The sequence below is a fragment of the Pelophylax lessonae genome (genome assembly GCF_965119305.1).
Source record: "Pelophylax lessonae genome assembly, chromosome: 4".
Classification (NCBI taxonomy): domain Eukaryota; kingdom Metazoa; phylum Chordata; class Amphibia; order Anura; family Ranidae; genus Pelophylax; species Pelophylax lessonae.
In genome coordinates, this window is record NC_138771.1 from 29,297,935 (window position 1) to 29,308,631 (window position 10,697).

At 45.5% G+C, this 10,697-nt stretch overlaps 1 protein-coding gene and 1 long non-coding RNA gene across 2 annotated transcripts in view; one reads left to right on the forward strand and one right to left on the reverse strand.

Moving 5' to 3' along the window:
• LOC309552287 overlaps nucleotides 1-10,697 on the reverse strand; it is a 376,806-nt gene that overhangs the window by 164,189 nt on the left and 201,920 nt on the right. The window lies entirely within an intron of this gene.
• Nucleotides 4,841-10,697, forward strand: part of IGF1R (insulin like growth factor 1 receptor) — a 365,402-nt gene continuing 359,545 nt past the window's right edge. Inside the window, exon 1 of the mRNA XM_082253176.1 lies at nucleotides 4,841-5,121. Coding sequence (XP_082109302.1) covers nucleotides 5,016-5,121 — 106 coding nt within the window. The 5' untranslated portion in view covers nucleotides 4,841-5,015. The remainder of the gene's footprint in view (nucleotides 5,122-10,697) is intronic.

Genomic DNA, 10,697 nt, shown 5'->3' on the forward strand with positions numbered 1-10,697 from the left:
TGTGTAGCGCAGTGTAGTACAGTGTAGTGTAATGTAGCGCAGTGTAATGTAGTGCAGTGTAGAGTAGAGTAGTGTAATGTAGTGTGTAGTGCAGTGTAATGTATAGTGTAGTGTAGTGCAGTGTAGAGTAGAGTAGTGTAATGTAGTGTAATGTAGTGTGTAGCGCAGTGTAGTGTAGTGTAATGTAGTGTGTAGAGCAGTGTAGTACAGTGTAGTGTAATGTAGTGTGTAGAGCAGTGTAGAGTAGAGTAGTGTAATGTAGTGTGTAGCGCAGTGTAGTACAGTGTAGTGTAATGTAATGTAGCGCAGTGTAATGTAGTGCAGTGTAGAGTAGAGTAGTGTAATGTAGTGTGTAGTGCAGTGTAGTGTAGTGCAGTGTAGAGTAGAGTAGTGTAATGTAGTGTGTAGCGCAGTGTAGTACAGTGTAGTGTAGTGTAATGTAATGTAGTGCAGTGTAGAGTAGTGTAATGTAGTGTGTAGTGCAGTGTAATGTATAGTGTAGTGTAGTGCAGTGTAGAGTAGAGTAGTGTAATGTAGTGTGAAGCGCAGTGTAGTACAGTGTAGTGTAGTGTAATGTAGTGTGTAGAGCAGTGTAGTACAGTGTAGTGTAATGTAGTGTGTAAAGCAGTGTAGTGTAGTACAGTGTAGAGTAGAGTAGTGTAATGTAGTGTGTAGCGCAGTGTAGTGTAGTGTAATGTAATGTAGCGCAGTGTAGAGTAGAGTAGTGTAATGTAGTGTGTAGTGCAGTGTAGTGTAGTGCAGTGTAGAGTAGAGTAGTGTAATGTAGTGTGTAGTGTAGTGCAGTGTAATGTAGTGTGTAGTGCAGTGTAATGTATAGTGTAGTGTAGTGTGTAGAGCAGTGTAGTGTAGTGCAGTGTAGAGTAGAGTAGTGTAATGTAGTGTGTAGAGCAGTGTAGTACAGTGTAGTGTAGTGTAATGTATAGTGTAGTGTAGTGTAGTGTGTAGCGCAGTGTAGTGTAGTGCAGTGTAGAGTAGTGTAATGTAATGTAGTGTGTAGTGCAGTGTAATGTAGAGTGTAGTGTAGTGCAGTGTAATGTAGAGTGTAGTGTAGTGCAGTGTAATGTAGTGTGTAGTGTAGTGCAGTGTAATGTAGTGTGTAGTGCAGTGTAATGTATAGTGTAGTGTAGTGTAGCGCAGTGTAGTCTAGTGCAGTGTAGAGTAGTGTAATGTAGTGTGTAGCGCAGTGTAGTACAGTGTAGTGTAGTGTAATGTAATGTAGCGCAGTGTAATGTAGTGCAGTGTAGAGTAGAGTAGTGTAATGTAGTGTGTAGTGCAGTGTAATGTATAGTGTAGTGTAGTGCAGTGTAGAGTAGAGTAGTGTAATGTAGTGTGTAGCGCAGTGTAGTAAAGTGTAGTGTAGTGTAATGTAGTGTGTAGAGCAGTGTAGTACAGTGTAGTGTAATGTAGTGTGTAGAGCAGTGTAGTGTAGTACAGTGTAGAGTAGAGTAGTGTAATGTAGCGCAGTGTAGTACAGTGTAGTGTAGTGTAATGTAATGTAGCGCAGTGTAATGTAGTGCAGTGTAGAGTAGAGTAGTGTAATGTAGTGTAGTGTGTAGTGTAGTGTAGTGCAGTGTAGAGTAGAGTAGTGTAATGTAGTGTGTAGCGCAGTGTAGTGTAGTGTAATGTAATGTAGCGCAGTGTAATGTAGTGCAGTGTAGAGTAGAGTAGTGTAATGTAGTGTGTAGTGCAGTGTAATGTATAGTGTAGTGTAGTGCAGTGTAGAGTAGAGTAGTGTAATGTAGTGTAATGTAGTGTGTAGCGCAGTGTAGTACAGTGTAGTGTAGTGTAATGTAGTGTGTAGAGCAGTGTAGTACAGTGTAGTGTAATGTAGTGTGTAGAGCAGTGTAGTGTAGTACAGTGTAGAGTAGAGTAGTGTAATGTAGTGTGTAGCGCAGTGTAGTACAGTGTATTGTAGTGTAATGTAATGTAGCGCAGTGTAATGTAGTGTAGAGTAGAGTAGTGTAATGTAGTGTGTAGTGCAGTGTAGTGTAGTGCAGTGTAGAGTAGAGTAGTGTAATGTAGTGTGTAGCGCAGTGTAGTGTAGTGTAATGTAATGTAGCGCAGTGTAATGTAGTGCAGTGTAGAGTAGAGTAGTGTAATGTAGTGTGTAGTGCAGTGTAATGTATAGTGTAGTGTAGTGCAGTGTAGAGTAGAGTAGTGTAATGTAGTGTGTAGAGCAGTGTAGTACAGTGTAGTGTAATGTAGTGTGTAGAGCAGTGTAGTGTAGTACAGTGTAGAGTAGAGTAGTGTAATGTAGTGTGTAGCGCAGTGTAGTGTAGTGTAATGTAATGTAGCGCAGTGTAGAGTAGAGTAGTGTAATGTAGTGTGTAGCGCAGTGTAGTGTAGTGTAATGTAATGTAGCGCAGTGTAGAGTAGAGTAGTGTAATGTAGTGTGTAGTGCAGTGTAGTGTAGTGCAGTGTAGAGTAGAGTAGTGTAATGTAGTGTGTAGCGCAGTGTAGTACAGTGTAGTGTAATGTAGTGTGTAGAGCAGTGTAGTGTAGCACAGTGTAGTGTAGTGTAATGTATAGTGTAGTGTAGTGCAGTGTGTAGAGCAGTGTAGTGTAGTGCAGTACAGTGTAGTGTAGTGTAGTGTAATGTATAGTGTAGAGTAGTGTAATGTAGTGTGTAGAGCAGTGTAGTATAGTGTAGTACAGTGTAGTGTAGTGTAATGTATAGTGTAATGTAGTGTAGTGTAGTGTAGAGTAGTGTAATGTAGTGTGTAGAGCAGTGTAGTACAGTGTAGTGTAATGTAATGTGTAGTGTGTAGAGCAGTGTAGTATAGTGTAGTACAGTGTAGTGTAATGTAGTGTGTAGAGTAGAGTAGTGTAATGTAGTGTAGTACAGTGTAGTGTAGTGCAGTGTAGAGTAGTGTAATGTAGTGTGTAGAGCAGTGTAGTGTAGCACAGTGTAGTGTAGTGCAGTGTAATGTATAGTGTAGTGTAGTGCAGTGTGTAGAGCAGTGTAGTGTAGTGCAGTGTAGTGTAGAGTAGTGTAATGTAGTGTGTGGAGTAGTACAGTGTAGTGTAATGTAGTGTGTAGTGCAGTGTAGTGTAGTGCAGTGTAATGTATAGTGTAGTGCAGTGTGTAGAGCAGTGTAGTGTAGTGTAGAGTAGTGTAATGTAGTGTGTAGAGCAGTGTAGTACAGTGTAGTGTAGAGCAGTGCAGTGTAATGTAGTGTGTAGAGTAGTGTAGCACAGTGTAGTGTAATGTATAGTGTAGTGTAGAGTAGTGTGTAGAGCAGTGTAGTACAGTGTAGTGTAATGTAGTGTGTAGTGCAGTGTAGTACAGTGAAGTGTAGAGCAGTGTAGTGTAATGTAGTGTGTAGAGCAGTGTAGTGTAGTGCAGTGTAGTACAGTGAAGTGTAGAGCAGTGCAGTGTAATGTAGTGTGTAGAGTAGTACAGTGTAGTGTAATGTAGTGTGTAGAGCAGTGTAGTATAGTGTAGTGTAGTGTGTAGAGTAGTGTAGTGTAGAGTAGAGTAGTGTAATGTAGAGCAGTGTAGTGTAGTACAGTGTAGTGTAGAGCAGTGCAGTGTAATGTAGTGTGTAGAGTAGTGTAGCACAGTGTAGTGTAATGTATAGTGTAGTGTAGTGTGTAGAGCAGTGTAGTGTAGTGTAGTGTAGTGTAGTGTAGAGCAGTGTAGTGTAGTACAGTGAAGTGTAATGTAGTGTGTAGAGCAGTGTAGTGTAGTGCAGTGTAATGTATAGTGTAGTGTAGTGTGTAGAGTAGTGTAGTGTAGAGCAGTGTAATGTATAGTGTAGTGTAGTGTGTAGAGTAGTGTAGTGTAGAGCAGTGTAGTGTAATGTATAGTGTAGTGTAGTGTGTAGAGCAGTGTAGTGTAGTGTAGTGTAGTGTAGTGTAATGTAGAGCAGTGTAGTGTAGTACAGTGTAGTGTAGAGCAGTGCAGTGTAATGTAGTGTGTAGAGTAGTGTAGCACAGTGTAGTGTAATGTATAGTGTAGTGTAGAGTAGTGTATAGAGCAGTGTAGTGTAGTGCAGTACAGTGTAGTGTGTAGAGCAGTGTAGTAAAGTGTAGTGTAATGTAATGTAACGCAGTTGAGTTTCGCGCAGTGTAGCCCGGCTCCGGTCTGTGTGTGGAGTCCGGTCCAGGCTTTGCGGGCAGCCCGGTGTGTGTGTGTTAGTGGATGTGTCTCCGGCTCTTGTTTACAGCGCTGACGTCACAGCGATAGAGGAGCGGAGAGCGGAGAGGATCACAATGAGAGCGGAGCTCACACACAGCACTGCGCTCTGACCGCCCGCCCACCATCGTGCAGGAGGATCGCCTGGCTCTGACCTTCAGTGGGCCCCGGAGTGATCGGACTCTTCCCATTCATTGGCCTCCGGGAGGGTGACATGGAGGGGGAGGACTCGGAGCGGTGCGCCGGGGGTGTCCGGCTCGGTGTGTGCAACGTGTGCGAGCGGCGAGGCTGACATCGGGGAGAACCCCGGGACTGGGCGCTGATTGGCTACTCCTCCTGCTATACGGGGGACTCTATAGAGATTCGGGGCTGAGGCGCTGATTGGCCGCTCCGCGTTCTATACTGGATACTCCGCGTTGTGTACGGACTAAGCCTCGGGCGCTGATTGGTGGACACTCCACGCTCTATACGGGATACTCTGCGCTCTGGACAGCCGAGGCGCTGATTGGTTACTCCGCGTTCCATACGGGATACACAACCTTCTATACTGGATACTGTGTACGGACTGAGGCTCAGGCGCTGATTGGTGGATACTCCACGTTCTCTATAGACTCGGGCTCCCAGTGAAGGCCCCCCCCCCCTCTAAGGTTGGGAGGTATTTGGGGGTCACAGCCTCCCCGGACTGCAGCCTCTAATACAAGGTCACACCGGCCGCCCACTACAGACACATATAGGGGGTCAGTGTGTGTGTGGGCTCCGGCCGCCATCTTTGTTTCGGTCACTTTTCGGGCTGTGGATGTGAGGGGCCCCTCGGATCGCTGGAGAGGCGGAGAGCCGCGTGTGTTCTTCCCGGGAGATGAAGGCCGGCTGGGGATGGGGAGCTCCGGCCTGGATGTCGGGGGTCCTACTGCTACTACTGGTGCTGTGCCCGAGCTTGTGCCTGGGGCCCCTGGGGGGGAAAGGTGAGTGTCTGGGGGGGATGGGTGTGAGGGGACACGTGGAGGAGGGAGCCCAGGGGGGACTCAGAACTGTGATATCCCCCCCTACAATTATATCTGTCACATGTCCCCCCCCCCCTACAATTATATCTGTCACATGTCCCCCCCCCCCCCATCATCATACCTGTCACATGTCCCCCCCCCCCCCCTCCATCATACCTGTCACATGTCCCCCCCCCCCCCCATCATCATACCTGTGACATGTTCTCTTCCCCCATCATCATACCTGTGACATGTTCTCTTCCCCCATCATCATACCTGTGACATGTCCCCCCTCCATCATACCTGTCACATGTCCCCCCCCCATCATCATACCTGTCACATGTCCCCCCCCCATCATCATACCTGTGACATGTTCTCTTCCCCCATCATCATACCTGTCACATGTCCCCCCCCCCCCAATCATACCTGTCACATGTTCTCCCCTCCCCATCATCATACCTGTCACATGTTATCCCCCTCCCCCATCATCATACCTGTCACATGTTATCCCCCTCCCCCATCATCATACCTGTCACATGTTCTCCCCTCCCCCATCATCATACCTGTCACATGTTATCCCCCTCCCCCATCATCATACCTGTCACATGTTATCCCCCTCCCCCATCATCATACCTGTCACATGTTATCCCCCTCCCCCATCATCATACCTGTGACATGTTACCCCCCCTCCCTCCAATCATACCTGTCACATGTTCCCCCCATCATGGCTGTGACATGTTATCCTCCCCCCCCCCCTCCCATCATACATGTGACATGTTATCCTCCTCCCCATTAATCCTTTCATGTTTTCTCCCCCCCCATAATACCTGTGACATGTTCTTTCCCCTCCCTCCATCATACCTGTGACATGTTCTTTCCCCTCCCTACAATTATACCTGTCACATGTTACCTCCCCATCATCATACCTGTCACATGTTACCCCCCTCCCCCCAATCATACCTGTCGCATGTTCCCCCATCATGGCTGTGACATGTTATCCTCCCCCCCCTCCCTCCATAATACCTATGACATGTTCTTTCCCCTCCCTCCATAATACCTATGACATGTTCTTTCCCCTCCCTCCATCATACCTGTGACATGTTCTTTCCCCTCCCCCCCACCATACCTGTGACATGTTCTGTCCCTCTCCCCCCCCCCCAATCATACCTGTGATATCCCCCCCCATCATACTTGTGACATGTTCTCCCCCCCCCCCCCCGCATACCTGTAATATTCCCCCCATCATACCTGTGACATGTTCTCTCTCTCTTTCCCCCCCATCATACCTGTGACGAGTTCTCTCTTCCCCTCCATCATACCTGTGACATGTTCTCGCTTCCCCCCCCATCATACCTGTGACATGTTCTCGCTCCCCCCCCATCATACCTGTGACATGTTCTCTCTCTCTCCCCCCCCCATAATACCTGTGACATGTTCTTTCCCCTCCCTCCATCATACCTGTGACATGTTCTTTCCCCTCCCTCCATCATACCTGTGACATGTTGTCTCTCCCCCTCCATCATACCTGTGACATGTTGTCTCTCCCCCCAAATCATACCTGTGACATGTTGTCTCTCCCCCCAAATCATACCTGTGACATGTTGTCTCTCTCTCCCCAAATCATACCTGTGACATGTTCTCTCTTCTCCCCTCCATCATACCTGTGACATGTTCTCTCTTCTCCCCTCCATCATACCTGTGACATGTTCTCTCTTCTCCCCTCCATCATACCTGTGACATGTTCTCTCTCTCCCCTCCATCATACCTGTGACATGTTCTCTCTCTCCCCTCCATCATACCTGTGACATGTTCTCTCTCTCCCCTCCATCATACCTGTGACAGGTTCTCTCTCTCCCCCCAAATCATACCTGTGACAGGTTCTCTCTCTCCCCCCAAATCATACCTGTGACATGTTCTCTCTCTCCCCCCAAATCATACCTGTGACATGTTCTCTCTTCTCCCCTCCATCATACCTGTGACATGTTCTCTCTCTCCCCTCCATCATACCTGTGACATGTTCTCTCTTCCCCCCAAATCATACCTGTGACATGTTCTCTCTTTCCCCCCAAATCATACCTGTGACATGTTCTCTCTTCCCCCCCCAAATCATACCTGTGACATGTTCTCTCTTCCCCCCCCAAATCATACCTGTGACATGTTCTCTCTTCCCCCCCCAAATCATACCTGTGACATGTTCTCTCTTCCCCCCCAAATCATACCTGTGACATGTTCTCCCCCCCCCCCCAAATCATACCTGTGACATGTTCTCTCTCCCCCCCCCCCAAATCATACCTGTGACATGTTCTCTCTCCCCCCCCCCCCCAAATCATACCTGTGACATGTTCTCTCTTCCCCCCCCCCCAAATCATACCTGTGACATGTTCTCCGCCCCCCCCTCTCCATCATACCCGTGACATGTTCTCTCTCCCCCCAATTCATATCCGTGATATGTTCTCTCTCCCCACCCATCATACCTGTGATATGTTCTCTCTCCCCCCCCCCCCCCATCATACCTGTGATATGTTCTTTCCATTTCCTACCCCCCATCATACCTGTCACATGTTCTCCCCACCCCCCATCATGCCTATGATATGCTCTCTCCATTGCCCACCCCCCCCCATCGTACCTGTGACATGCCCCACCATCATACATGTGACATCACCCCCTCCCCCATTATACCGGTGACCTGGTCCCCCCCCCCATGATATACTTCTGACCTGTCCCCCATCACCTGGATGGCTATCTGTGATACACATTGGTCATCATGGAAATGTTATCAGTCCATCCCATAATGATAATTGTATTGTTCTTAATGTCCATCCCATAATAATAACAACAACAGAATTATCCATGTTCATTCAGTAATGGTAGGAGTGTATCTATGTCCATCCTATAATAATATCTTCGTCTATCCCATAATAGTAATAGTATCATTATTTCCCAGCCCATAGTATAATAATGTTATCATTGGCCATCCAATAATAGTAATGTTATCCATGGCCATCCAATAAAATAATACGGTTATCCGTCTCCATCCCATAATAATAATAACAATAGTGGTAGTATTATCCGTGCCCACCCAGTAATAGTAGAAGTGATTTCCATATCCATCCCATAATAATAATAATAATATTAATAATAATAGTAGCATCAATGCCCATCCCATATTAATTATATAAAATAATCATAGCCGAATTATCCATGTCCATCCCATGATGGTAGTATTGTATCCGTGTCCATCCCATGATGGTAGTATTGTATCCATGTCCATCCCATGATGGTAGTATTGTATCCATGTCCATCCCATGATGGTAGTATTGTATCCATGTCCATCCCATGATGGTAGTATTGTATCCATGTCCATCCCATGATGGTAGTATTGTATCCATGTCCATCCCATGATGGTAGTATTGTATCCATGTCCATCCCATGATGGTAGTATTGTATCCATGTCCATCCCATGATGGTAGTATTGTATCTGTGTCCATCCCATGATGGTAGTATTGTATCTGTGTCCATCCCATGATGGTAGTATTGTATCCATGTCCATCCCATGATGGTAGTATTGTATCCATGTCCATCCCATGATGGTAGTATTGTATCCATGTCCATCCCATAATAAGAAGTCATGTCTGCAAACAGCCCCCCCCCCTCCACACACACACACTTCTCATTACAGGTGGTGTTAGTACACCTGGCAGGTGTCCCCATCATTCTATACCAAGTCCTCTAATTTATACAGGGGGGGGGGGGGTCCTATAGTTACCAGATAGTCTATAAAGGGTATGTGGGGTGACCAGTATCTCTGTGTACTATGATTGGGAGGGGGGGGGGTAGCAGGGTCGGTGGATTTACCTGCACAGGTGATTATATGTTTCAAGTGTCTCCCATCATCAGTGGGTTGTCTGTGTGTGGTCAGATCTGTATATAGATGGGGTATGGAGATCGGTATATAGATGGGATATGGAGATCGGTATATAGATGGGATATGGAGATCGGTATATAGATGGGGTATGGAGATCTGTATATAGATGGGATATGGAGATCTGTATATAGATGGGATATGGAGATCTGTATATAGATGGGATATGGAGATCGGTATATAGATGGGATATGGAGATCTGTATATAGATGGGATATGGAGATCTGTATATAGATGGGATATGGAGATCGGTATATAGATGGGATATGGAGATCGGTATATAGATGGGATATGGAGATCGGTATATAGATGGGATATGGAGATCTGTATATAGATGGGATATGGAGATCGGTATATAGATGGGATATGGAGATCTGTATACAGATGGGATATGGAGATCTGTATACAGATGGGATATGGAGATCTGTATATAGATGGGATATGGAGATCGGTATATAGATGGGATATGGAGATCGGTATATAGATGGGATATGGAGATCTGTATATAGATGGGATATGGAGATCGGTATATAGATGGGATATGGAGATCGGTATATAGATGGGATATGGAGATCGGTATATAGATGGGATATGGAGATCTGTATATAGATGGGATATGGAGATCGGTATATAGATGGGATATGGAGATCGGTATATAGATGGGATATGGAGATCTGTATACAGATGGGATATGGAGATCTGTATATAGATGGGATATGGAGATCTGTATATAGATGGGGTATGGAGATCGGTATATAGATGGGATATGGAGATCTGTATATAGATGGGATATGGAGATCGGTATATAGATGGGATATGGAGATCGGTATATAGATGGGATATGGAGATCGGTATATAGATGGGATATGGAGATCTGTATATAGATGGGATATGGAGATCGGTATATAGATGGGATATGGAGATCTGTATATAGAAGGGATATGGAGATCTGTATATAGATGGGATATGGAGATCGGTATATAGATGGGATATGGAGATCGGTATATAGATGGGATATGGAGATCGGTATATAGATGGGATATGGAGATCGGTATATAGATGGGATATGGAGATCTGTATATAGAAGGGATATGGAGACCTGTATATAGATGGGGTATGGAGATCGGTATATAGATGGGATATGGAGATCTGTATATAGATGGGATATGGAGATCGGTATATAGATGGGATATGGAGATCTGTATATAGATGGGATATGGAGATCTGTATATAGATGGGATATGGAGATCTGTATATAGATGGGATATGGAGATCTGTACATAGATGGGATATGGAGATCGGTATATAGATGGGATATGGAGATCTGTATATAGATGGGATATGGAGATCTGTATATAGATGGGGTATGGAGATCTGTATATAGATGGGGTATGGAGATCGGTATATAGATGGGGTATGGAGATCTGTATATAGATGGGATATGGAGATCGGTATATAGATGGGATATGGAGATCGGTATATAGATGGGATATGGAGATCGGTATATAGATGGGATATGGAGATCGGTATATAGAAGGGATATGGATGCAGCCATAGACTATGACATTGGGGATGTGACATGTTTACAATTTGGATTTATCCACAGACAGTCCTCCAATGTCCCTAAACAGTCCTC